This window comes from Hipposideros armiger, unplaced genomic scaffold (genome assembly GCF_001890085.2).
Source record: "Hipposideros armiger isolate ML-2016 unplaced genomic scaffold, ASM189008v1 scaffold_60, whole genome shotgun sequence".
Lineage (NCBI taxonomy): Eukaryota > Metazoa > Chordata > Mammalia > Chiroptera > Hipposideridae > Hipposideros > Hipposideros armiger.
In genome coordinates, this window is record NW_017731410.1 from 470,659 (window position 1) to 497,708 (window position 27,050).

At 35.5% G+C, this 27,050-nt stretch overlaps 1 protein-coding gene across 1 annotated transcript in view; it reads left to right on the forward strand.

The window, feature by feature from the left end:
• The window catches only part of PARP8 (poly(ADP-ribose) polymerase family member 8), a 176,421-nt gene that overhangs the window by 134,456 nt on the left and 14,915 nt on the right, over positions 1 to 27,050 (forward strand). Inside the window, exons 11-23 of the mRNA XM_019641448.1 lie at positions 137 to 203; positions 4,774 to 4,899; positions 5,420 to 5,984; positions 7,624 to 7,674; positions 7,776 to 7,871; positions 17,105 to 17,197; positions 17,998 to 18,123; positions 19,345 to 19,410; positions 22,316 to 22,383; positions 24,146 to 24,194; positions 25,334 to 25,446; positions 25,682 to 25,754; positions 26,896 to 26,965. Of these exons, the coding sequence (XP_019496993.1) occupies positions 137 to 203; positions 4,774 to 4,899; positions 5,420 to 5,984; positions 7,624 to 7,674; positions 7,776 to 7,871; positions 17,105 to 17,197; positions 17,998 to 18,123; positions 19,345 to 19,410; positions 22,316 to 22,383; positions 24,146 to 24,194; positions 25,334 to 25,446; positions 25,682 to 25,754; positions 26,896 to 26,965 (1,563 nt within the window). The remainder of the gene's footprint in view (positions 1 to 136; positions 204 to 4,773; positions 4,900 to 5,419; positions 5,985 to 7,623; positions 7,675 to 7,775; positions 7,872 to 17,104; positions 17,198 to 17,997; positions 18,124 to 19,344; positions 19,411 to 22,315; positions 22,384 to 24,145; positions 24,195 to 25,333; positions 25,447 to 25,681; positions 25,755 to 26,895; positions 26,966 to 27,050) is intronic.

The following is a 27,050-nucleotide window of genomic DNA, read 5'->3' on the forward strand; positions in this document are numbered from 1 at the left end:
ACACACACACACACACACACACACACACACACACACGCACACACACAGAGTTATATATATAACTTTTTTTTCCTGGCTGATGGTTGAGTTTCAACTCAACATTTTAACTGTGTTTTTTTTTTTTTTCCCTTTGCAGTGCCGACTGTTGATGTCTTTCAGATTTCCACAAAAGAGCGGTTTGGATTGGGACATCAGCTGAAAAAGTAAGTTTTCCACAGAGTGAAAAATAAATTTCTGTTGAAGAGAACTGAGTTCTCATTTTGCTCATCATTTTCTCCCCATTTTTAGTCAGTAAGAGCTTTCTGAAATGAGTGCCTCAGGAGAGGAATTCATTCTGATGCTAAAGGCTGCACCAATAACTTCGTGTGCAGAGCTCGTTTTTTGAAACTGGGCCAAGTGCCTTCTGTTTGCTCCCCCAGATTCACTCTCCTCCCTCCAACACCCTGGGAGGCCAACCTGAGTGGACCCAGGTGCCTGTGTCTCTAATGTGACTGACAGGGGGAAGCAGTGCATGATGGGAGTATTTACTGTCTTTGGTTCTTTCCTGTGAGGTCACCATGAGCTGAATGATCCTTCACTGAAGCTCAGTTCTGCTCCAGGCTGCAGCCTTTGCATGAGGTCCCTGTCACTGGGTTCTATTAACAGTCTCCGTTCCTTGTTCCTTGGTTGCCTACAGGTGGTGACAGTTTGGCAGCCACTGGCCCTGGACTGTTGCATTATCCTTTGTTTCCACATTTACACCTTTGAACTGTTCATTTTGTAAAGAAACCCTTTACTTTCTATTTGACGTTGACTAATGCAAAGAGTCGATTTATCTTTTATAAGCATGAAAATACCCCAGTTGTGAACCGACTTTTAAAACGTGGGGCATACTTCAATTAGTCACAGTCAAAATATAAACTTAAAAAACTCCATCCGTATCAAAATATCAGCTTTAAGAATTGTATTTATGGAGACTTCTAAGGATTATTTTTTTTTCTTCTGAGTATGCACATTTCAATTTATTAAGAGGATATTGGATGAATGTATATTTAAACACATGGCTTGAGCCCTCCATATGATGCCGTCTGCATGTTCACTTTATTTTAATGAAATTTAATTAGGCATCATATATTAGCCTTTACAGAGTAATGCTCTAAGAGAAATCACTTTGAAACTTTATTTCATTTCCAAAACAGGGGACTCAATTGTGGTCATTTTGCCTAAGGTTATGAATGTAGTAGGAAGCTTTATGTGTGGTATCAAGGGTTGTACTTATCACAGAGCTCTAGAATTGTCTTGACTTTGTAAGACTTTACATCGAGATAGCATTGCTCAAATGTGACATGTGTGGATCACATTTGAAAGGAAAAATTCTTGCAAATCCCCAGTGTTGTGTTTAAATTTAAAAAAAACCCTTAATATTTAGAATTCTATATCTGTATAACTAAATTCAAATTACAACATATGTTTAGCACATAATGTTATGTACTATTTTCTTTATAAGGACCCAAAAAGGGTATTTTCTCAGTTTTCTATGCGAGGATGTAGGTATGCTTTTCTAATACAATTGCTTTAGTTTTCTCAAGCAGATTTTGTTTACTGTGTAGAGCCAGCATCTTACAGGCCGTTGAGCTAAACATGAAGCCTGACTCTGTGTCATTCTATCCAAGTTGGATACCACCTCACCTTGGCACATCTTTCTTCGGCCCTCACCCAACTCTCTCCCTTGTTTTTAAAAATTATTGTATTCACTTTATTTTTTAGGCCAATTTTAGGTTCTCAGCAAAATTGAGAGGAAAGTATAGAGACTTCCCATACACCTCCCTGCTCCCACACATGCATAGCTTCCTATGATCAACATCCCACACCAAAAGGGTACGTTTGTTACAATTGATGAGCATACATGGACACATCATTATCACCGAAAATCTGTAGTGCTACTTTATGTGCTTTTGTAAGCCACTTACAAACTTCCTTTTTTTTTTTTTTAAGTGAAATGAGGTTGATCCAAACAAGACAAAAATTATTATATAAGTGCAGAAGTCTAGGAATAAATAGCTTCCTACCCTTAATGGCTTGTGAGTATATCATTTGGACTCATAAAAAGAAATAGGTGTAATTCCAACCCTGAAAAATTAAGGAAAACTATGCACTGGATTCATTAACTGTCTTATAAGATATGTAACACATTTTATTAGTATTTTCATCCAAATGGTGAACATTTTTTAAAACTTATTTACATCTATGGATAAAGTTATGTGGAAAGTTTGGTGATATGGACTTGACCTTTTTTAATGATGCCTGATAAATATTAGTCTAATTATAGAGATATATTTAAGTTTCCTTAATCATAAATAAATGGGTTTGGTTGTGATTCTCAAAGTCCCCTTCTAGTTTAAAATGACATGATTTTTAAAACCTGGTCTCATGCTCACAAGAAGTCATAAGAGGAACCAAAATATAACGAGGTTATTTTGCAGAAACATACAGCAAGTTAGGAAGTCAGATTTAGAATGTAGACTTTTTGTTATTGCTCAGGTTTGTTTTCAGCAAGGAAGAAACGTTCATTAAACTTTTTCTGTGATCCTTACCTGGTATGTTTCTGGCAACAAGACAGAGTCTTAACAACAGCAGCAGCGAATGCTTATGCAGTGCTTGTTATATTGTTGTAAAGCAAAGCTCGTGAGTCAGGCAGACAACAATACCAGTTAGGCCAATTCAGGGAGCCTTTATTGCAAAGCCGGCGACTGCGAGGGGGCTAGTGCCTCCGAAAGCCTCACAGCCCCGAAGGGGAGTTAGGCAGGGTTTATAAAGGCAACAACCACAAGGTACATTGAGGCAGAAATTTCTACTGAGGCAAATAGAAACTGTCAACAAGTCCATTACGGGAAGTCCCAATCGTGGGCAACAGGAATATTAGCACGTGATGCGGGTCCGAGGTGGATAGCCCCAGGTGGATGATGTATGTTGAAACTGCAAGTCCACACAACTGGGCCCCTCAGTCCCTAGCCCCACCCCCCCAACTAGTAAGCTGGGGTCCTTGTTAAAACATGTCGCCATTCTAAAGCCAAGCATTATTACAGAAGCTAAAACAGCAAGGTTATGTAAATACCTAGTTATATCAGTTAATTTTATAAGTGTGTGACTATCAGGAGAATATTTAAGCTATAGCTGGGTATATTCTGATACTGTTGCTAGGCAGAGGCTAGAACAGGAATGGAAACTGCTGGGCTTAAAATGGGAACTACTGGGCTTGGGGCTTTTAGCTGGGCTTTTAGAGGAGTGGTCCTTGTTTCAATACATTTAAATCTTGCTGCGATCTTGGATGAAAAAAAATCTTCAAAACTTAAGTGTAAAATAAAAATTTTTCCTTGTCTTGAGCTATGAGGTGAATTTACTAAAAATTGAAATTATGCATCACTGATTGCCGTTTCACCCCTTTCTTCTTCACAACCTCTACAGCTAAAAAGACTCAAAATAATTCCATATGTGACTGTTTCTTCTGAACTCATTTAACCTAGCAGACAAAGGTTGGGATAGTAAGTCTGAGTGATACTTTCTGGTGACCTGAGTTAATCTGGTAAGATCTGAAATATACTGAGGAATTAATATTGGCTTAGTGCTAAGAGCCACACCTGTCCCTTTAGAATAATACATGTTAACATAATGTCAATCCGTATTGCATAATACAGGTGTGGTGACTCTGCCATTTACTATTGAAGCTAACTTGGGCAGATTTTGTCACCTTACCTTATTTGTGAACATGTGCAATAATAGATACTTTCTGGGGGTGTCCTGAGACTTAAAGAGAAAAAAAATCTGTATTTGAGGTTCATATTTTACTCCCTGGTATATTGTAAACCATAAACAAATATTGGTACCATTTTTGTGTTCCAAAAACAGTCTGTGTTACAAATAACTGAAAAGAGTGTGAAAAACAAGCAACACTGAATTGACTTTTGAAAGAAAATCAAAATATGTAATTTATTGCACACAGAATGTTTAATTGTAAAAGTTCCCATCTACTTCAATATCAGCGTTAAGGGACCCTCCTCCATTGCCACCTGACAGATGGAATACAGAGAAGGTATCTCAGCTTGGGGCTTTCTCAGAAAACAATGCTATGTCTACACAGTTTACATGCCAGACTTCTTTACCACAAAACAATGATGAAGCTATATTGACTTAGAAAATATTGAGATCAGGAGTTAAAGATCATATTCAAAGGTGCATGGGTCGCGCTTAAGATAAACTTTGCCGAGTTCTTATTTCTCCATAGAATCAGTAGCGTAGTATTATGTATGTACGTATGTATGTACAGTTTAATTTTGTTTTCCTTTCCATGAAGAAAAATACATAAGTAAATCAAGTAAAAAGAAACTGACTTTGCTTGTATCTCAATAAATAAAATTATAATTAGTAACAAAAATGTTTTCAAAGTCCATTTCTAGCACCAACAAAATAATTCAGACCTTTTTTGCCACTTCAGCCAAACTTGTTGATCTTAAAGGCTATCTGTTTATAATTCATTATATCCTTATTCTACCAGTTCTTTTATTATTACATGTTCAAGTCTATCGTTAATTTATTAATAGTAACACAGTAAAGTAATAAAAATGTTCTGTATGATGCTTTTCTAAATATGAAAACATCTTGTATGATTTTTAAATTAGGATCTCACTAATTACTGTGTTTTTGTTTTCTTTTGATAAATGTGTTCTCTGCATAACAAATATAGAAACCTTAAATTACCTTGGAACTGTGATAACAGACATACCTTTGGATTTACAGAATCATGCAGACATTTGTTACGCAGCAGTGGAAACAGAGCAAAGAAAAATCCAATTGCCTGCACAATAAGAAACTGTCAGAGAAGAAAGTGAAGTCTCCCCTGCATTTATTTTCTACTTTGCGCAGGTGCGTAACAGACAACTTCATCATTGTGTTACTAAATGCTGAGCATGTAATTTTCTATTGGTTCTCAGTTCAGAGCATCCTTTCTATAGTCTTGGCATCTGTTTGTTTTCTTTATGACTTCATAGAACGTACTAAGTGATGTGCATTTCATCAAAAACAAAGATATTCATTTTTTTGTTAAGCGTTTTTGTTTCTTTAACATGAGTTAATTTAAATTTACTCAAATTACATTCTTTGCTTCCTAATCACTGAGTTTTCTTTACCAAAATTAGTTCCATATAGAACTCTGGGATAAGTAGGAGGGGGAAAAAAGCAGATAATCTTTTTTTTGCTTTTCAGGAAAAATACAATTCAGGTCTCTGTGATTGTTCTGCACACTTGATTTCAATTTTAGCTGGATAGGCTGTATGAAAATAAGGTGGTATTTACAACACGGTTGAATTCAGTGAGCCCACACATGTCCTCCATGGTCTGTGATACTCCCGATTTGCCCTGTATTAATTGTTGTTCAATTTTGAAGGTCGCCAAGTTATCCTCCCCCTGGTTGTGGTAAAAGCAAATCCAAACTGAAATCGGAGCAAGATGGAATCTCCAAAACGCATAAGCTGCTACGGAGGACTTGTTCCAGCACCGTCAAGACGGATGACGTGTGCGCCACCAAGTCGCACAGGACCTTTGGCCGCTCTCTGTCCAGCGACCCCAGGGCTGAGCAGGCGGTCACGACGATTAAGTCGCACAAACTCTTGAACCGTCCCTGCCCTGCTGCTGTCAAGCAAGAGGACTGCCTTGCTCTCAAGTCGCATAAACTATTGACTCGATCTTGTTCTGGAGATCCACGCTGTGAGCACAACACCAACTTGAAGCCACACAAACTTTTAAGCAGATCTTACTCTAGTAATCTCAGAATGGAAGAATTATATGGACTGAAAAATCACAAGTTGCTCAGCAAGTCTTACTCCAGTGCCCCCAAGTCATCCAAAACGGAGCTTTTCAAGGAACCAACGGCAGAGGGCCGGAGGCTCTCTCTTACCTCAGGGCTTATTGGTATCTTAACACCGTCTTCATCTTCATCTTCCCAGCCTGCTGTGCGTAAATATTTTCATCTTGAGTCCTTAAAGGTTAAGCTAAGGTGCAGTAGAGGTTTTCTAGAGATAAGTAGAGATCCGATAGAGGAAAGAAGCAAGATTTTTGTTTTTGTTGTTTCAAAAATGTACTAGTTTCTTAAAATAGTATTTTGCATATCAGACAGTTGCTACTGGTACTGGAATTGGAATGTTCATTTTGATTCTAAAAAATTAAAGGTAGCTATTGATTTGAGGTCCAGTCCATATTCCTGTCATGGTAACGAATGCTAGTAAAAATGTAAAGAAGTCAATAGAATTCACAAAGCCTATCCTTTAAGCAAGCTAGAATTTTAATATTTTATTAAGTAGGTTTGTCTGATCTCTAGTTTTCTCACATTAGTAGCGGAGGACAAAGTTTGTCTATTAATTAAATTAAGAGTGATATCCTATCTGTTATATATAACAGGAACATTTTACCCATGAGCACCGTTACTTGTAGAGAAAAGAAACATTTTCAGCTATATGTATCTCTGCCTCACTTAATGCTGCTATTAGTGTCAATACTTTATAAAACCAAAGTCATTTCTTCTGAAGCTGTTTTTTGCGGAGGTGTGGGTAGATAAGGCTGTGAGGTGACTGTATTAAAACTTGTCTTTTGGGTAGTATTTATTGGGAGTCAGTCTTAAACAAAATTTACCTTTAGAGTGATCTGCATTATAGTCAGTTCCAGATAAAGAAACAAAACAGATCTAGCTTATGTATATTATTCACATAAAATAATAAAAATTTTTGTTTGCTTCTACAATAGTGTGTGTGTGTGTGTGTTTGCTGCTACAATAGTAAGCAAGCGCACACACGTGTGTCTGTTGGAAAAGGAGCATATTTATCTCTTAACTGTTAATACGGGTACACCCAGCAATAGATGAAATTGAAACAATAAGATACTATGTTTAGAAAGCTGTGCTTCTCTTATATAGCTTTATTTCTAAAATTAAATTGTAAATTATACCATAAAATTATATCTTAAGAAAATGTATTTGAGTATGTTGATAATTTTAATTGGACATCCCTTAAAACCCATTTCTTCCCAAAAGTAAGCATTAAGGACATTTAGAAACTAATGTTAAAGAGTTCTATAATAGAAAGTTTCCCATGGTAGTTACACCTAAGAAAGATGATCTCAGATGTTCTGTAAAAAAAAAAGTCTTAATAGTCTCCTCTATAGTTAAGCATAATATAATAGCATAGTGTTGTAGCCCCCTTTTCAGTAGCTAGCTAATATGTCCTTTGGAGGAACAATTTTATCTCATTGTAAAATAAGATTGAAGCACTCTAAATGAGGAGATGGGAACGTTTGACAATGAGTTACAGAGAAAATAAATTTTTGTGATTATGTAAAGATGCCGATAATTTTTACTAGAAGATCAGAAATTAGGAGTATTTTTTTTAGTTTAGACACAGATTGCAATAGTAATGGGAGAAAGTGTATTGTAATGCAGAAATTCTAAAATCACTATGTCATTATCAGTGACTTAACTCATATCACAGGTGATCTTAGAAAGATCACATCTATATTCATTGTTGCACAAAGTAAAAGGCCATATTTACATATTTTCCCAATTAAAACAATTATTTTGTTCTTTTACTTTGCTTTTTATAGCCCAATGGTGCCAAATGCGTCCCCATACGAGACCGCGGCTTCCTAGTGCAGGTATGAGCCACGACTCTAACCGCTGTAGAAACATTCTAGCTTTTAGTGGGTGTTCACATCATTTGTGAACTTGACCTATGTGTCTTTATTGTTTCATTTAGACAATTGAGTTTGCTGAACAGCGGATCCCCGTATTGAATGAATACTGTGTGGTGTGTGACGAGCCGCACGTGTTTCAGAATGGCCCCATGCTTCGGGTAAGTTCTCCTTCGTAGAGGATCAGTGTTGATACAGCATCTAAGTGAAAAGGGTTAAGATACAAAAATGAATAATAACAGCACTTACAGTAGATACTCTCTGTTGAGCAAATTGTTTAATACACAAAGTGTATTTGTACTTTGACAAATGAATCACTATTTCTGGGAGTCCATGAAAGAACAAGGAGTTTCATATGAGGAAAATGTTTCTTACTATATTTCTTACATGTACTATTATCTCTTTTTCTATCCATTTATCTATACCTGTCTCTGAATCCATCTACATCTATATCATATGTCATCTATATCATATAGATGTAGCTATAAATATAGATGTGTGTGTGTGTGTATATATATATATATATACACACACACACACACACACACACACACACACACGCACACAGTGTTTCTTCAAAAACCACACAACTTCAGATGCTTAATAGAGAGAGGGAAGGGTAGTCCTTAGTTAGAAACAGGTATACGGTAGCATGCAGAGAAGCAGTAGATTTCAAAAATGCCAACTCACTAAAACAGTCAGACACGCTTGAGGGAGTATGAAATAATCGATGTACATATGTGCATTGTGGGGACAATTACTAATTTAAAAGCTTTGTTTACAATTTGTTTATTGAGATAAAATTCATATAATTCACTACTTTAATGTTATACAGTTCACTGGTTTTCAGTATATTCATAATGTTGTATAACCATTACCACTATCTAATTCCAGAACATTTCTGTCACCCAAAAAAGAAACTCTAATTGTTAGCAGTCACTCCCATGTTCCCTTCCCCCTGTACCTTTGCAACCACTAATCTATTATTTTTCATCTCTATGAATTTGCCTATTCTGGACATTTCATGTAAATGGAATCATACATTATGTGGCCCTTTGTGTGGGGATTCTTTAACTTAGTATGATGTTTTCAAGGTTCATCCATGTAGCATGTGTCAGTACTTTGTTCCTTTTTATGGTGGAATAATGTTTATTCATGCATTCATTGGTTAATGGAATTTCTGGGACATATGTTAACTTACGTTTAAACTTTTTGAGGAACTACCAAATTGTTTTTGACAGTGGCTGCACCATTTTGTGTTCCCAACCAGCAGTGTATGATGGTTCCAATTTTTCAACATCTTCACTAACATTTGTTATTCTCCTTTTTTTTTATAGCCACCCTAAGTGTATGAAGTGGTATCTTTCTGCAGTTTTGATTTGCACTTCCCTAAGGACTAATGACATTGAGCACCTTTTCATGTGCTTACTGGCCATTTGTGCATCTTCTTTGGAGAATTGTCTGTTCAAATTATTTGCCTAAATTTTAAACTGGGTTATTTGTTCTTTTTCGTTATGGAGTTGGTACGCATTTTTTGTGTATTCTGAATGATATATCCTTTTTTAGATATATGATTTGCAAAATTTTTCTCCTATTTTGTAGGATTTTTTTAAAAAAACAAAGTTCTTGTAAATGAGTTAGAGTAACATTGATTAACAACATTATATAAACTTGAGGCGTACAACTTTATGACATCTGTGTGCGCTATTTTGTGCTCCTATGACACACAAAAATTTTTCATTTTAATGGCGTCCAGATTTATCAATTGAACTGTTGCCTAATTCAAGGTCACAGATTTACACCTATATTTCCTTTCTAAGAGTTTTACAGTTAATATCTTATATTTAAGTCATTGTATTTTAAGATATGTACTTTAACAAACATATACAATAGCCATTTATGAATATAATCATCTGTCAGTTTTTATGATATATTTGCTTCATTTTATTTTGTTTATAGGAAAATATTTTTAAAAAGGTTTTTCTGCCACCCATACACTATATTTTTGCCAGTCAACTTTTCTCTCAAAGAGATATATTGTTATTCTGAAACCCAAATTAACTAAGTCACCATTTATTTATTAAATGTTTGTATAAGTTTGTTATTTTTATTTGCTACGTGGAAATATATGTTATCATGAAAATAGGGAGAATCCTTTCGTCACCTCAATGTATTCCATTTAGGAGGTACATTTTTACTGTGAGTCATTTTTACCTGTGGATCTGTTGCTTGATACATGGCAAAGCCATTTCCACTGAAGAAAAGAACAGTAATATTATTAATGGGTTGTGGTTTTTGAATGCTTTTTATGTGATCATATGTTCAAAGTGCTTTATGTGTATTATCTAATTTAGTCCTCATAATGACCCTATGAAGTGGATATTGATACCCCTGCTTTACAGATGAGGAAAACAGTAATTTATTCAATGTCACACTGCTAGTACCTGATGGAGACAGGATTTGAACCCTGGCAGAATGGCACCAAGGCCACGGTTCTTAATCATGATGGTACTCTGACTCATGTACTTGAATTACCTTCTTTTACGTCCTGAAAATTTACTACATGTGTTGTTGGGGGTTCATTCACTCTTTGTGGTTTAACTACTGGCAGTTCATTCCTATAGTAAGTGATAGAAGTCTCAGAGTTGGCTGTTAGTATTCCCTGTGCCTTATTTCAAGTTTTGTTTTACTTTATGTCAATGAAGTTTGCTGTGTCTTTCTGGAAGTAGAAGTGCTTTTGTAAACAAGAAAGACAACAACATTTTGTGAATAAATATAGCTAGTTATCACATGGTTTCATGTTGTGATAAATCAGACTGATATCTAAGGAAATCAGAAAAATTACTTTGGTTTCTTAAATAGTAAGGTAAGTGACATAACATCAGATCAGGAAATGAAAATCAAAGAAATGATTTCATATTCAAAGGAAGAGAGTAAACAGAACTGCTTCTTGATGCTGTTAAACAGATATTTCACCTAAATCAGGCATACTCATTTTTTCTATATCTTTCTTGTATTTACATTGCAATTTTTTACTGTAATTTTAATAGTAATGTATAAAAATTATTACAAATATAATTTATGGGGTATCAATAAAATGATATAAGATCATTATGACATGTTACAAACTGTAATAAACCCCTGAGATATAAAGAGAATAAGTTATACCCCAGTTGGCGATTAAATCAGTTACATGAAACTTTTGGGTTCCCATAGAATTCTATGTCTAGTTTTTATTACATTTGTTAGACCTTTCTCTTTAAAAATTCACTGTTTCATGTATTTTTTTCTCTTTTCTCCAAGCCTGTTTTTTTATATCACATAAGCCCCCTTTTACCCCTATTTCCCAAAATTCCTAAAATTTTAATGTACTTGTACTATTCTGCCATTTTACTCAGAGCGAGGCCTGGGTAAGCATGTCTCACTTTCTGCTACATGGGGAACTGAACTACTTACTTAGGAATGCCTGGTTGCTCTGATTTCATCTTTCTGTTTACAGAGTTTATAAATGTCACTCCCAGGTCTGAGTTCTGACATGTAACACTGAATCTGCATAAAACTCACATTAACATTGGGAGGATTGTTCAGAGATGCCCAATGTTGAGTTTGGCAGTGCAGTTTGGATTGTTATCAGAAAACCAGATCACTGTTTCTCTGTATTTTGGAATCAGCTAGTGTGTGAATGCAGCAAACTGTTTCAGGGAAGCTTTTTAAATGTTGATGGTGTCTTCATCAAGCGATTTTGCAAAGCAAACAAACGGTTTCATTGACAGAAACGGCCACTGTCCCCCCACCCCCCTCTAAATCCCTAGTGCCCGTGTCTTTTTGTTACTCTCTCCTTCAACACTCCATTGGATGTGTTTGTTTTCTTCTTGGAACCCTGCTGAACTCTGTCGGAGGAAAACACATGGTTATTCGGGTCAGGGTCCCTGCAAAGTTGGAATCCTGTCATAGACACTTGGCAATCATTCTGTGTGTCCCTTGGTAATAGACCTGCTCGTTTCCCACGTCAATATATGAAATAAGAATTGTGATCTCATTCTCTCCTCCTGCAATGCGAAAGGGTGCCAGATAATTTGCTCTGAGTGGATTGATCAGCCCTGAGAGTCTGCTCTCACCACTTGAGCATAATGCCCAGTCCTTCTAAAAAAGCAAGTCAACTGAGAAACCTGAGAATCCATATTAGTGTGTATCCAACCTTACTGTGGACCTTAGACACTTACTTGTCACCAACGTTCTTATTTTCAGATTAATAATACCCAGTTATGATTTGGTCATAGTTTAAGGCATTCCCATGAGAATTCCTGAGAAACTGACATTAGGATAAACTTGGATATGTCCCATTGTACATTCTAAGAGGAAAATAGGTAGGTCTTCTTGTATTTAGGTCTGACTTAGGTATTTGAAGAATGGATGAAAAAGTATAGCTTATTCCCTCCTGTTTCCCTACCTCCAAAGTCATGGAAGTTAAAGAGTTTGAGTTCTGCAATATAGGCTAAACTAAATAAAAATTATGTCCAAAAGCTTTTAGTTAAAAGTAGGAGTTTTCTTTTACATCCAAATTGAGTAGAAATTGGTTTTAATGCTCAAACAACAACTTTAGTTCTGTGAGATAAGAGGGATCACCGTGTGTTGAGGCCTAATCTGGCCTGATCCTGTCATGTGGATGTGCCTTGATTTCTGTGGGATTCCTGTATTTCTTAATGGACAGTAAGTCTTTCCCTGCCCCAAATGTGTCTACAGAGAATCAAAGGCTTATAGGTTCTGTGTTTCTAGTAGATATTCTTTTTTTTTTTAATCTTGAAGAATTTGTTGGGTTTAGCTTTTTTTAAAATTTTTCAATTACAGTTGACATTCAGTATTATTTTATATTAGTTTCAGATGTACAGCATCGTGGTTAGACATTTATGTAATTTACAATGTGATCCCCCAATTAGTCAAGTCCCTACCTGGCACTATACATAGTTATTACAATATTATTGAGTATATATTCCCTATAGTATAATGTACATCCCTATATTTTCTAACTGCCAATTTGTTCTTCTGATCCCTTCCCTTTTTTCACCCAGCACCCGAACCCCCTTCCACCTGGCAACCATCAGTTTGTTCTCTGTATCTATGAGTCTGTTTCTGTTTGTTTATTTTGTTCTTTAGATTCCACATATAAGTGAGATCGTATGGTATTTGTCTTTTCTCTGTGTGACTTATTTTATTTAGCATTCTAGTAGATATTCTGAATTATTCTCATGTTTCCAACATTTATTTTTAAATTATGAATTTGTGTTCACACTGCTCATTTCGCTGTTAGCAATAAGTTATGAGTTTTGATAAACTATGGATATGAAAATACTACTTCATAATGTGCGTCGGTGCAGATTTTTATTAAACACTTATTTTTGTGGATATATTGCGTTAAAACATGTAAAAGAGACACCTCATCCAAGTGACCTTATCTTGTTAATATTTAAACAGCTCTCAATCCCTCAAGGAGATTGCATAAACCTTATCTCACTTGGTTCTCTTTCTCACTTGGTCCTCTTATCAACCTAGTGAGCTAGCTGTGATTTTTATCCGTTTTACAGGTAGGAAAACAGAAACTGTGCACATGTTCTTCAGCTGGAATAATAACCACTTTTATCTGTTTTATGTATTGGGTTTACATGAAAAAAATTTTTTGAACCAAAAGACTGGCAAAAAATGTTTGAAAATCACTCACCTATTATATATAAATACGCTATATATAAACATGCTATATATAAATACATAGATGAATTTCTCTTCAGTTGTATTGTTTCTGTTTTCAATAGGAAGCACTTTAAATTCATGGAAAACACAGTTTTTAAAGTGCAGTTAGGTTATAAAATATTCTTTAGAGCTTAAAAACACTGTTTGAAATATGCTTTTACTGCTCATATTTAAATTGCTTTGATTCAAGTAAAATTAAAAATGTATTCATCTTAGCTGAAAACGTCCTAAAATAAATTTTACTTTAGGGACATATAAAGTTACCCATGTTTCTAGAAGTTGCATAATGAATATTATGTTGCAAATATGTTAATGTTTGTGTAACGGCAAGAGAGACATGCCGTGGTTTTCCAGTTTAAATTATAGGAACTAATTGCTTGAAGGTAGTATAATAATATAACATTGAGAATAGGTAATATTTTACAAATTAAAACTAATAATTTATTGTAAAATCAAAAATGAATTAGTAAATACTGTAAACGTCGTTCTGTTTAGGTATGCACACTTTACATTAAAGTATGTGCAATAAAGCACATCTTTTCACTGACCAATAACACCTGTTAAATGACTGTTCTATTTGAAATTAATGCTAAGAGTTTTCTGTGTAAATATTGTAATAGCAGAATTTGTTGGGGGCAGAGGATTGGCTGGGAGTCAGCTCAAGTTGGGAGAATGCTAATCCACAATTTAACTACTTATTTCATTAAGGAAGATTAACTCAGTTTCTCTTCCTTGAATAGGATAACCTTTCTGGGAGCAATGAGACACATCTAATCTTGATTACTTAATATTTTAGAACTTCCTTTTAGTGCATCATCTTGTGTTGACATTTTCAGCTTCTCTCAGAGTGTGGATAAACATGGGAGAGAGAGGATCAGTGTCTACAAAAACTAGTTTGCAAATATTGGTGTCAAAATTAACTGATTTACATCCTGAATACGCTATTGAACATTCTAGTAAAACTGTGATAGACATAGAATTGTTATTTTAAAAATTTATTGGTGGGCCGGCTGAGTGGCTCAGTTGGTTAAGAGCTCGCTCAAGAGTTTGAGCTCTGAGCAACAGCGGTTCAAGTCAGCCCGAGCTGAGCAGCCGTGAGCTGCCAACAGGTGGCGGGATGGCTCAGCTAAAAAAAAAAAAAAAAAAAAAATTTATTGGTATTTGCTTATTATTTATTTAGTATGATATTAATGTATATAAATTAATCAAAATTGGTATTAATATAGTATATAAATTAATCAAAACATTACTACCACTATACTTGCTATTTTTTTTAAAAAGGAGAGATAAAATTATAAGAATGTCATGTGTACTTATACTTCTAATTTTTTAGTATGATAGCAAAAAAAAAACCCAAAAATTCCCCCAAAACTTTTTCTTGGGCACCTGATTTCTTTCTTCAAACAGTTGCAGTAACAGGATATTCCTAGAAATTAGCCTTACATATTAGGGCATGGGAAAGAAAGATCGCTTTTCAACAAAAAAGATGCAAGAAAGACAGGAAGTGTCCATAAAGTATCAAGCCACAGCTTTATCATGAGGAATGTAGACTCGTTATTTAAAATAATGGGTCAGTTGACAAGTCCATGTGACTAGGAGATTTAGAGGTTTGAATGTAAACGTAGGAGTAAGATGAAACACAAATACAGAAGAAAACACGATAGAAGCATTGAAATGTTGCTCATTTGTTAACCAAGTTAAAGAATAGGAGGTCTGTATAAAAATGCTAAAAATCATTTGAAACAGGGCAGCACATGGATGCCTAGAATTGGGAACAAAGTGTATTCATAGAGATGTGTGAGAATAACTGTCATTTTTTCCTAAATATTTGAAATTTTTCCTATATTAAAATTTCAAAAAATTGTCCTTCCAATCTAGTGTAGTGGATTATTTTATTTCATTTTCATTGTTTAAGGCAACAATCTGGTATGGAAAAGGTCATATCTATAGTTCTAGTTCCTGGAATATATATGTGAACACATACATGCAAACATACATATACATATTTGAATGATCACAAAGTAAGTATAATTGATTGTCCAAGGTTCAAATTAAAAAATTGCTCATACACTAAATGAGGCGTATCCTATTATTCAGCATTAGGATTGATGGATTCTAGTCATAAAAAGTGTGTAATTACTTGACAGGAGTATTAAAAACAAAGTACCTTCTGTGTCTCTGTTTACTTCAGTGAAGTATGGGCAGCTGACATATGAATTAAATCCTAGGGCCCTTTATGATTTCAGAGGTTCATCATCTCCCTGGATTCTTTTTGGTATACAGTTTCACTGTACTCTAATACCAATATTAGCGTTTGACGCCATAGTAAATGTGTTAGAAATGATTGCTATTGTTAATTCAGTCCATACCATGATCCCAGAAAGTTAACAAAAGAACCCAATGTCACTGGGGAAAATTGAGGATGAAACATGTATGCACATAGACATACACACTAAAAAACAAAAGAAGATTAAGAATAGCTTAAACACTCAAGTAAAAGAAATAGTAGAAATTCCACAGTCTGTTCTAGGCATATCCAAATATATTGGGTTGTCGGAAAAGTCATGACGTATTTTTTCTATGTGTTTTGTTGCAAAAATGCGTCATGACTTTCCCAACAACCCGATATACAGCAGTGTGTATCGCTTGAGTCTGAATGAAGAACTTTCTTCAGTTCCCTCCCATAGATAGCTTTTCCTGATGTTTCTGAAATGGAATCAAACTGCACTTTGAAGGCTAACAAAGGAAATATATAAATTCTTGGTTTTTTTCTTTTTTCTGAAATTCTCTCAGGGGAATGGCAGCCAGAAACCTTTTGTGATTGGCTATGCTTCGTGTCCACAAAGTCACCATGTGAGCCCATTCTGAAGGATGTTCAGAATGGGGCCATCCTTCCCCACTGGTTAAGCGGTAGACCAAGTCATCCTCTGAAACGAGGGAGCATAGAAGCAGTGGCACTAACAAATGCTTTTTCCCCGCTGCGCGGTGGCACCATGGATTGCATCGGGTTAAGCTTCATCAGCTACCTAATGCAATGTAACTCAGGAGATAAGATCAATCAAACAGATGACACTATATTAGATTTGAAAGATGAGAGCTCTTCCAGAGCAATTGCAGAGTGTATATTTCAGTGCTGCTGACTTCAGGAGGTTATTGAAGTCAAAAGTCTTTGCAACAAAACCAATCTTTCAAGAGCTAGGTAGCAAGTAAGCAGAATCATGCTTATTTCTTCCAAAGAAAATTACCTAGGAAAAGGTGGAATTCTCCTTTGTATATTTGTTTTACACAGCTGTCACCAGCTTAGATATCTGCTTTTCTTATTTATATATAACTCACATGCAAATGTATATTAAGCAAGAGAGATGGATGTTTCCCTTTAAAGATATTTTTATCTATTACTAAATTGTTCCTAGTGCTGGTGCCTAAGCTAACTAAAATGGATTTCTTAATCATATTTGTGATTTTATATTAGTGAGTGATTATTTGTTAATTGAGACCTAAATTTAGAATTTTTTATTAAAGTGATATGATTCCTTTTTAACATTCTAAAACTTTGCATTTTCTAGTCATTAAATGTAATGTCGTGAATGTAATTTAGAAATTGGGAGACGGGAAAACATGTGGTAATTGATTTCTCTTTCTTTTGTAGCCTACTGTGTGTGAACGAGAGCTGTGTGTATTTGCTTTTCAAACCCTGGGAGTAATGAATGAAGCTGCTGATGAAATAGCAACTGGAGCTCAGGTAGTAACACAGGATACTTGGTGTTCTTTGTTTTGATTTTTAAAATGTACTCTGACCCACTGGTTATTTTTACTCTGCTATTTTGGGCAAATTTTTGATAGTTTATTGTTAAAGCACACTGGCATTTGATACTTTTTTGATATAAACTAAATTCTATCTTTATAATGTGTGTTTTATCATTTTGCAATTGTGAAAGGGAGAAATTAAACCAACTTTCTATTGCATGGAAAATAATTGTGATTCTTTCTTCTATGGCGAAGTTGAGGTATTGAAATCCTGCACATACATTCTGTAAAATTTATTTGTAAAGTTATAGAGCCATAAAATGGAAGCAAATTTATTTTTAAGACTTAGATGAAAAGATAATGGGCAGAACATGTAATAAGAAGAGAGCATTCAATGTACAGTAGTAGTGTGTATGACCTGGGAAGAAACATAGAAATACAAATGAAGAAACCATGTGGAGGTAGAGAAGCATTTTATCCAGGTCAGTTCTACAAGGGCAGGGCAGGGACCTGTCTCCCTTTTCGTTGTCTTGCCGTAAATCCTAGAGCAATGTTAACATACAATCTATGTCCACAACAGAGAGATGTTAGGACGTGAGTAGTTGGAAGTAACATGTATCAGTTACTTTAAATTAATGGCCGAGTTTGATCCAATTGGGTAGAAAGCCACAAATGATAGACTTGAGAAGTTAACAGCAATCCTGAGTCTTCCTAGTTAGTTACCGTGAAAGAAACAATGGTAAAGCTCTTGATAAAACCAGGAGAATCATAACAATCTTCTGTATGTGTTTCAAGGTGGTAGATCTGCTAGTATCCATGTGTAGGTCTGCATTGGAATCTCCGAGAAAAGTTGTCATTTTCGAGCCATATCCTTCCGTGGTAGATCCTAGTGACCCTCAGATGCTGGCCTTCAACCCCAGGGTGAGTAGCTACCTAGCACCCCAGCCACAGGCACCTTGAACAATAGCTGAAATTTTGGTTTCATTCCCTTTCTTTGTATCAAAACCACCACCTCATCAAGCATATCCATGAGTTGTCATATGGACTATGTATCCATTTAGCAAATAGGTTTCTTTTCCCATAAACTTGATTTGCTTCCACCTGTTACTTCCCCTATCCTTTCATCCTTTAAAATCATTTCAGAGCTTGATCTTCATGAAACTAGGTCCATTGAATCCCCTCAAATTCTTACATTTACACATCCCATCTTCATGGAAGATAGGTAAGTAAGTAGCTGTAATAATTGGTTAATAATGGTCAATATGATTATTGCAATTTCATGATATATTTTTTTGAGATTCTAACTTAGGTAACCTCGTTTTAATTTTAAGGATCATGTGTAAAAGGACAGGTGTCCCCTTTTCAGTTGTATTTTCTCTACCCCCCTTTCCCCTCCCCCTCGCCAGTCATCTGGAGTTAGTGACAGTTGAATTCGTATTGTTGATCAACTGGCATTTCTTGAGAAAACAATTATGTAAGTCCATGTGTATTAGATAGAATTCTTCTGAAATAACAAAATTTTCAAATTGCATGAGAGCTAAAGGTGCCTCAGTTTCTATTACTGTTCATCTTGAAATCATTTTATAGAAACAATGACTATATAAAGTTTCCTTGGTAAAAGTTCCCTTCTTTTTAAGTCAGTGCACACATTTACAGAATGCTTAAAAATGCATTTTCAATTGAGTGTATGGTGATATTTTCACACTTATTAGTCAAACTCTTTGGGTGACAATCTTCCAATCAAAAGAAAAGCAAAGCAAAATGAAATTGTAAGAGTTAAAGTGGATTTTGTATTTTAGAAGGATGTTATGCTTAATTTATTCATCATGGCTTAATTTTTAGTGGTGAAAGCCAGAATCAGGAACTAGATATCTTTTCTATATTTATAGCTTTTCCCTGTAGGCTGAACATGATTTTATGTACTTATATTAGAACTGGCATTATTTTCTTCTCTCTGACTCAGTTATAAATCCTACATCCTTGAACCATCTTGTTAAAGTCTTCCCTTTTAAGTACACAACACAGTCGTTGCTATCAAATTGACCTTGATAGAAAATTCTTGTACAGAAATAATATATTTCTCTAGTAATGTACAGACTTGCAAAGGCTTATAATGAATACTATTTTTTCTCATTCAAACAGAAGAAGAACTATGACCGAGTAATGAAGGCACTGGATAGCATAACTTCTATTAGAGAAATGACACAAGTAAGTATATCATCTTGTGGTTTGGACAGTTCAGTTTTGCTTGAGTAAAATCATATTTGAAAAAGGTCTCAGAGGAAAAAAATGTCTGAGAGTCTCAGCCATGTAGTGAAATGCAGACTTTTCTATTGTATGGGAGCATAACTAAAATCATTAAAAAAAAAATTAAAAGCGTGCTATACTAAGATGTTTTAATTAAATTACATCAGTGCACTGAAATGCTACCACTGTGACTTTTGGAAGGTAATAGCAAAATTATACTCGTAATGCTCTGCTTTCAAACTCAGACAAGAGTTTGAATATGTGGAGGTATGTGAAGATATATTAAGACAAAGGTTAAATCTGGTACCATCTTCCTAGATTGTCAATTTTAATTAATGGTAATAACTTCAAAACATGATTTTAATGTTAAATTAAAAACAAATATGTTATCAAATTTAAATTGTACATAAATATTTTAGAAACAATACGGAATCTCCAAACAACTCTGGAAGATGCCAGACTCCCTGGGAGTATGAGTTTATATTTGTGGCCATTAGGGAGGTTTTGGTGGAAAAGTTTGCTAAGCGTGCATCAGGGTTTATTGTGAAAGTCTAGCATATCACTGGGCTATATATAGTCCAGCACTTGGAAAAGCACATGCTATTGAATTATTGAGGCCTTTCCACTGCCAAAGGTTTGGAGAGAGCTTTAAAAGTCATCATTATGAGAAGAAATTCATCATCTCAAATTGACAACACCACACATTATGGATTCAGTTTGTATGTGGTAGTTTCAAGGCTTACACTGCCCCCAGAGACCCTGGCAGGCTTGTAAAGAGTTTTACTCTGGGTGTTTTTCTGAGGCAGGAATAGTGGATTCTCCTCCTGTCTCGGGACCCGAAAAGCTAATGCCCCATCCCTCCCGCCTCCCCTGCCATCACCTCTGCCCTATTTTAAAATGTGCTCCACAAGTACATTTTTATATCCTCAACTTTGATTCTTTTAATAGTTATTTATTCATGTAGTCAAACATTCATTCATTCATTCGTTCACAAATCGTATGTGTCAGACATTGGTAAACGAGAGAGCCATTAATTAACAAGTTACAGTATTTGCTTATCTGACATCCTTTCCCATTGTTTTTCTATGCCTGTACCTTTCTGTATTATGTGAATTTTTTTCAAACAAATATTTATTATATTTGTATAAGGAAAGGACAACAGTAAAATGCATTTCTATTTGGGGTAGGGGGAGGGGAGAAGGTATTGCAATATTTCACACAAAGTTAAGTAAACATTTTTAGTTAGCAAAGACTTTGGTGTAGGATATTTATACTATACCCTAGACCCAGATCATTCTGGGATTTAAAAATAGCTGCAAACTCTGGCTCTGGGATCAGCTCTCTGCCAAAACTGGCTTCCTTTATTCTGGGTCATGTGTAAGCTATTTTAATATAGGAGGCAATGGAGACGATTGTCAGCCTAGGAAGTTAGGTGCTCACATTGTGTAACTTGCTTATCAATAATGTGGCCTGTGACCTTGGGCAACTTGCCTAATGGTTTGATGCCTCAGTTTTCTTCCCTGTCAAGGTGGTAAATAATAACTCACCCTCTTTTCAGTGTGTACTCCATAGGGATGCTGTCAGGTTTTATTGCGGCAAATTCTTTAAACCTCTCCAAATAAGTATAACATTATACTGTCCTATTTTCTAGAATGTACTGCCCTATAGATAGGCCTAAATTGTCACAGAGAGATTGCCCTTTGTTCTGTGAAAAGGTTAATTGTCCAGGTAAATTTGATTAAATACTTTTAAGAGAAGAGCTCTTCTTACGTAAATTTTGTCCAATTTTCTCATGTAAAGCTCTCCACCTAAGTGAATATCTACAGATATGAGTAGTAGCTATTGCAAGTTTTGCTTTAATGTTAGTTAAAAGTTAAAAACAGTCATTATCAAAGAGAAACAGCGCCAGACATTTGTTAAAGGTGGCAAGACAGGTTTTATTCAGAGGACTGCAGCAGCGGGGGGAGACTGCAGTGTGAGCTGAGCTCACCTCCAATCGAGACAAAGTGACTGAGATTTTTAAAGTGAGAACAAACAAGCAAAAACTCATAGACACAGATAACAGTTCAGTGGTTACCAGAGGGTAAGGGGGGAGCAGGGTGGTGATGAGGGTAAGGGGGGTCAAATATTGGGTTGTCAGAAAAGTCACGACGTATTTTTTCTGTTTTTCATTGCAAAAATGTGTCCTGACTTTTCTGACCACTCAATATATGGTGATGGAAGGAGAACTGACTCTGGGTGGTGAACATACAATATAATATATAGATAATGTATTATAGAAATGTACACTTGAAGCCTATATAATTTTATTAACCAATATAACCCCAATAAAATTAATAAGAAAATAAAATAAGTTTCATGTAGACAGGAAAAAAATAAAGTGAGAAGAGAAAGGGACCAAAAAGGGGGCTCTGGAGAAGTGACAATAGGGGGCTACAGGGACATGGAAAGTTACAGAAGGGGGCGAAGTGGAAAATTACTGAAAGGTTAGTCACTGTGGGCTGGTACAATATACATTTGTGGTTTTCTTGAGCAAACACTCAGCAGGGGGCCTGGGGCCAGCCACCTTTAGGGACATGGCCTAGTGCACGGAACAGGCTAAAGTTGGGTCAAGTCTCTTAGAAAAATGTTAGGGAAAATCCTTTGTGCCACATGGAAGCTGAGAGTTCGCATCATCTGTGGGGGGAGGGTGGGAGAAGTAGCAACTAGGGTAACTGTTGATGTTACCATGTCATGGCCTCAAGTTTTCAAGTGTCACTAGATTTAGGCATACCTATTCAATGTGATTATCCTTTTGCAAACAGAAAAAAAAAAGTACAAAGGAAATTTTTATGAAAAATCAAAAAGTATAATGACTTTTTTTCAGGCACCATATCTGGAAATCAAGAAGCAGATGGATAAACAAGACCCCCTTGCTCATCCCCTACTGCAATGGTATAAAATTTTAGTTTTCCTCTTAATGAAAACGGCATCGTTTTCTATTGCCTGCTTTAAGGACAAAAACAAACCAAAAAAAAAAAAAAAAGAAAAACCAGCCTGTTTTACAAGACCTGCAGTGCTACAGCTCTACAAGCCTTTAGGCCTGGTGATTTTACAATCCCAGACTTTAATGATGCTCGCTCTAATTAAAACTCGTACATCACAAGAGGAAGAAAATGCTGTCGTATGCACTGCATGGATATACAGTGTATGTGACAACAGTTTGTCTATAATTTTAAAAATGCGATTAACTGGATTATGTGGTGAAGCAGTTTTGGGTTCATTTAATTTTCTAGTTAACTGAGGACTAAGTTATCAGCTCACTTATTAAAAATGTTTCTAAAATGTATGTTTTGTGTTTACTCCCTTACCGAGGACAGTACAAATTTGATGGGCTCTTTGTTTGATGACAGCAGATGGGGCACTGTTTCCGAGTCAGCCTGGGGAGGGATGTACGTTGGTCCAGCAGGGATCAGAAGGAGACTAGACTAAGAATACCAGAGGCGGGGTGAGAACTCACCTTGCACAATGCCATTCATATAATTTGCCCCATGGTTTCCTATTTACAAGACGAAAACAACAGTATTTATTTAACATACCTATAAGGGTTTTATGTACACGTGTCTTTGAATTTACTGAAAACTCAGACTGTGGAATTTACCACAATTATCATGCCCTAATACAAATGTAAAGATTAGAAGAGGTTGCTGTGAATGAGGACTTATCCCATGCTACAACCAGGAAGTTTTAAAAATAAATATATAAGGATGGGCAAAGCAGAAAGAATCTGGCTACATTGCAACTCTGATTACTTAACTGTTACTTAGTCATAATTTTACAATATTACATGTACATTTAATTTAGTCTAATAAGCTTGTGAGACAAAAATTAGGTTTAGATGTCTTCTTTGTATCTTTTAGGATCTATTATTAAGATTCTGACGGATTCAGTAAAATAACACATAGTTTTCATTTCAACTTTTAAAATTCTCACATTAAGTCATATTCAAAATGAAAGTACAAATCTCAAATATCTAATCTGTTGTTTTTTTCCCAAAATCAGCCTGATTGGTAACTTTTAATTATTTCTGATCATTTCCTTCAGCTTGTCAGTGACTCTCCTTTCAAGGGAAAGAAAATCTACCAAAATGTTTTACAATTTTTCCTGCTTATTATTTGCATACATAAAACAATTACTTCTTTCAGATACCTGAATTTAAATTTTGTAACTTCGTGTCTCAATATGTTGAATAATAGCTTGTATATAAATTGTTGTATGTATATATCAGCCCAAAGAGATTCTCAGATATTTGAAGAGAAACATCTTCATTAAGAGCTCATTTTTAATTCGTCAGTGGAAGAAGGGTGAAAGGAAGCAGATGTATATGAACCAACTTCTAACCTTTGTAATATTTAGATTATCATTTTGAAAGTATATTCAGAGATGTTCATTTTGCTGATAATTGAGATTGTGATTAAAAATGTCTTAGGTTTTAAGGAACTACTCTGTGCTTTCTCAGAGTAAAATATCATTTTGTTACATACGCTCTTTAAAATGGTTTCAGAAAGCAAAGCAAAATGATGTAATTAAATAAAAGTATTACTCTTAGTTTATGTCGCAGCCAAAATAAGTTTCAGTCACTTGCCAACTAAGGTAAAAAATGTTAAATATATTTCGCAAAGGTTTGTGACTGATGGATTATTTTAATTAATTTCAGGGTTATTTCAAGTAATAGGTCACATATTGTGAAACTGCCAGTTAACAGGGTAAGTCTTTTTTTCACATATACTTTCAGAAGTGGGAGGGGTACTTATTAGTTGGGAAAACTGACCCCTGTGATTGTTAGGCAGCCTTTCCAGGATATTAAAGTGGACTCACGTTAAGCCTAATTCTTCGGTTTGAAATTGCCATCTGTGCACCAGTTCCAAGCTTTTTCAAGTTATCAAATTTGAATTCAGGCTGCTGCCCTGACCTTTTAAGTAAATAAGAGTAACTATGAGATAGTTATTCCACAAGTGATGGAAAGAATGTTATCTAGAGATTGACCAGAAAAAGGTAATGTGCTTTTTATCATCGTCAGATTCATGTTGGCACAGCTCTACTTTTCTATATCAGAGAAGACAATGCCCTCAGATATCTCACTGATCAGCCTGATACTCTAAAAAAATCATGAAAAAGCTAATGAACTCTGATTTCATTTCTGATCATCACCTAAGAACTGTATCTAAAACCTTAGCTGTCCCCTCTATGAATCTCTAACCTGTGAGGTTCCTATGTATTGAATTCCTATTTGAGTACATTCCTAGCTGAAAGGGCAGCAATTTGAAAATTCTGTCAAGCACCTAATGCAAAAGGTTCTATTTGAATTTCTTTCTGTGAACAAAGGGGGAAACAGTATTTGAATGTGGGCAACTTTCACATTTATAAATATATGCAAATAAAGCATGGTGATGATGAGTTTTGCAATTTAAAAATCTTGAACTGACTTTCCTTTTCTGCTTAGCAAACTCTCAGAATATTTCTCCAGTGGAATAGCTAGTGTATACTTAGGGAATTCAATCATAAAATCCTTAAAAAGAAATGTAATTAGGAAGGCAGAACTGTTCGAACCTGATTACATAGTATATTCCAAAGCTAAATATAAATGACTGTGAATTATTGTCTGTCTCCTATGCCTTTTCTATTAGCCTGAAGAATTATCCTTCATATCAGCAATTACATATGATTTATCATTTATGCAGTGTTGTTGTTTTGTGTTAAATGGATGGTCCCGTTAATGTCATTAGCCTAAACTTACTGTAGTTTGAAACTAGATAATTCTTAAAGAAATACAATTTGAAATTGTCAGCCGCCTGATGATACGTTATGTGTAACATGATGCATTTGTCGTTCTTTTCAATGGCAGCAATTGAAGTTTATGCATACCCCACATCAGTTCCTCCTCCTCAGCAGTCCACCAGCCAAAGAATCCAATTTTAGAGCTGCTAAAAAACTCTTCGGAAGCACCTTTGCTTTTCAGTGAGTATGGCTCAGGGTTGATGGGGGTGTCGCTCCACCTCAGTGTTCAGAAATGTGTGGGGAGGAAACAGCTGTCTTTTGGTAGCTGGCTATTAAGGCTGAATAGTCAACTGTGTAATACTTGACTTGGAAAGTCAGAGCTTTGAGAAGACACCGTGATTTACTGTTTTATGACCACTTTGAAAGACCTCTGATCTTTGGTTTTGCTTTTTCTTTGCCCCCCTCTGTGTCTTAGTGGCTCACACATTGAAAATTGGCACTCCATCCTGAGGAACGGACTGGTCGTTGCTTCTAATACAAGATTGCAGGTACATTTTCTGAATACTTTCACAAGCCCCCCTTATTCTTCAGTACTGGCGTTCAGTAAGCAATCCTGATGTTATGTTTTGACTTGCAAAAGAAGGGTTTTAAGAAATGCCATGGAATTTTTCATAGGCATAAGTCATTTTCACAAAATAATTGAAGGAGAATTGACCGATGCAGGGAGGAAAAGAAACAGCTGAGTTGCCTATGAGGAAACAGCAAAATCACTTTGAACTTAAGTAGAAAAAAAAATTATCATGCAAAAAGTAAAACCCTACAAGCATTCTGTCTTTTAATTAAACACAGTTTTTTGAGCACTGCATCCGTGAGAAGAAAAGATAGGGCTTATGAATAAGAAAACTGGAGATGGGACACCAAGGGGCCATCTGAGACCTTCTCAGGCTCCAGCGCAGGACACACAGGATCGTCCTCATCTTTATTTATGCCCTTCGTGTCCACGCCCCATGTACTCACATAGAGCTGATTTTCATCTGGTGACGTGAGGATGTCAGGAAACGAGATTGTCAACCCGGGCACCTGGGCTAGATCTCACACTCTGAGGATAGTTGAGGTGACACAAACATACATGTCCATGCATACTAAATAAGATAAGAGGGCCCTGGAACGTAGAGATCATGAGAGAGAATTGTAATTGTTCTGAGTAGTTTCTCAGAGCAATTCAAGAGTTTCAATTAATGAAACTCTGTCACTTGAACAATTTAGAGGGTAAGCTTGTGATGATGGAGTCATATGATGAAAATCTGACTAGGATACTTTGTTGATACACTAGCATGTGAGGCCTAATCAAAATTCTGTCACATATGTTACAGCTCATTTTCTTTTCAGAATTTTAGGTTCATTAACATAAAAGTCTACAGAACTTTATAATAATAAGTTACTCTCTTTGTCATTGGTATGGTGGAAAGGAAATTTTTCTCTGGCTATCATTTTTCATATATCAACTTACTCTGAGTGTTAAGGACAAGGGTATCAGTATTACTATTTTCAAATTGGGCCTTGCACTAAAAGCTTGATCATTTTCTAAGAGTTAATGCTTCACCATGAGATTGATTGCCTTCTTTTGTAAAATATTAACATTTTAAACCATTGACTCACTGCTTTCTCTCCCTCATCTTCCCATTTTAGCTCCACGGTGCAATGTATGGAAGTGGAATCTATCTTAGTCCAATGTCAAGCATATCATTTGGTTACTCAGGTAAGCTTGTATTTCATTTCTAACCTCAAAGTTATTAGGTTTTATAGTTTTATTGTTATATATGCCAGGCACAATTTTCTATCAC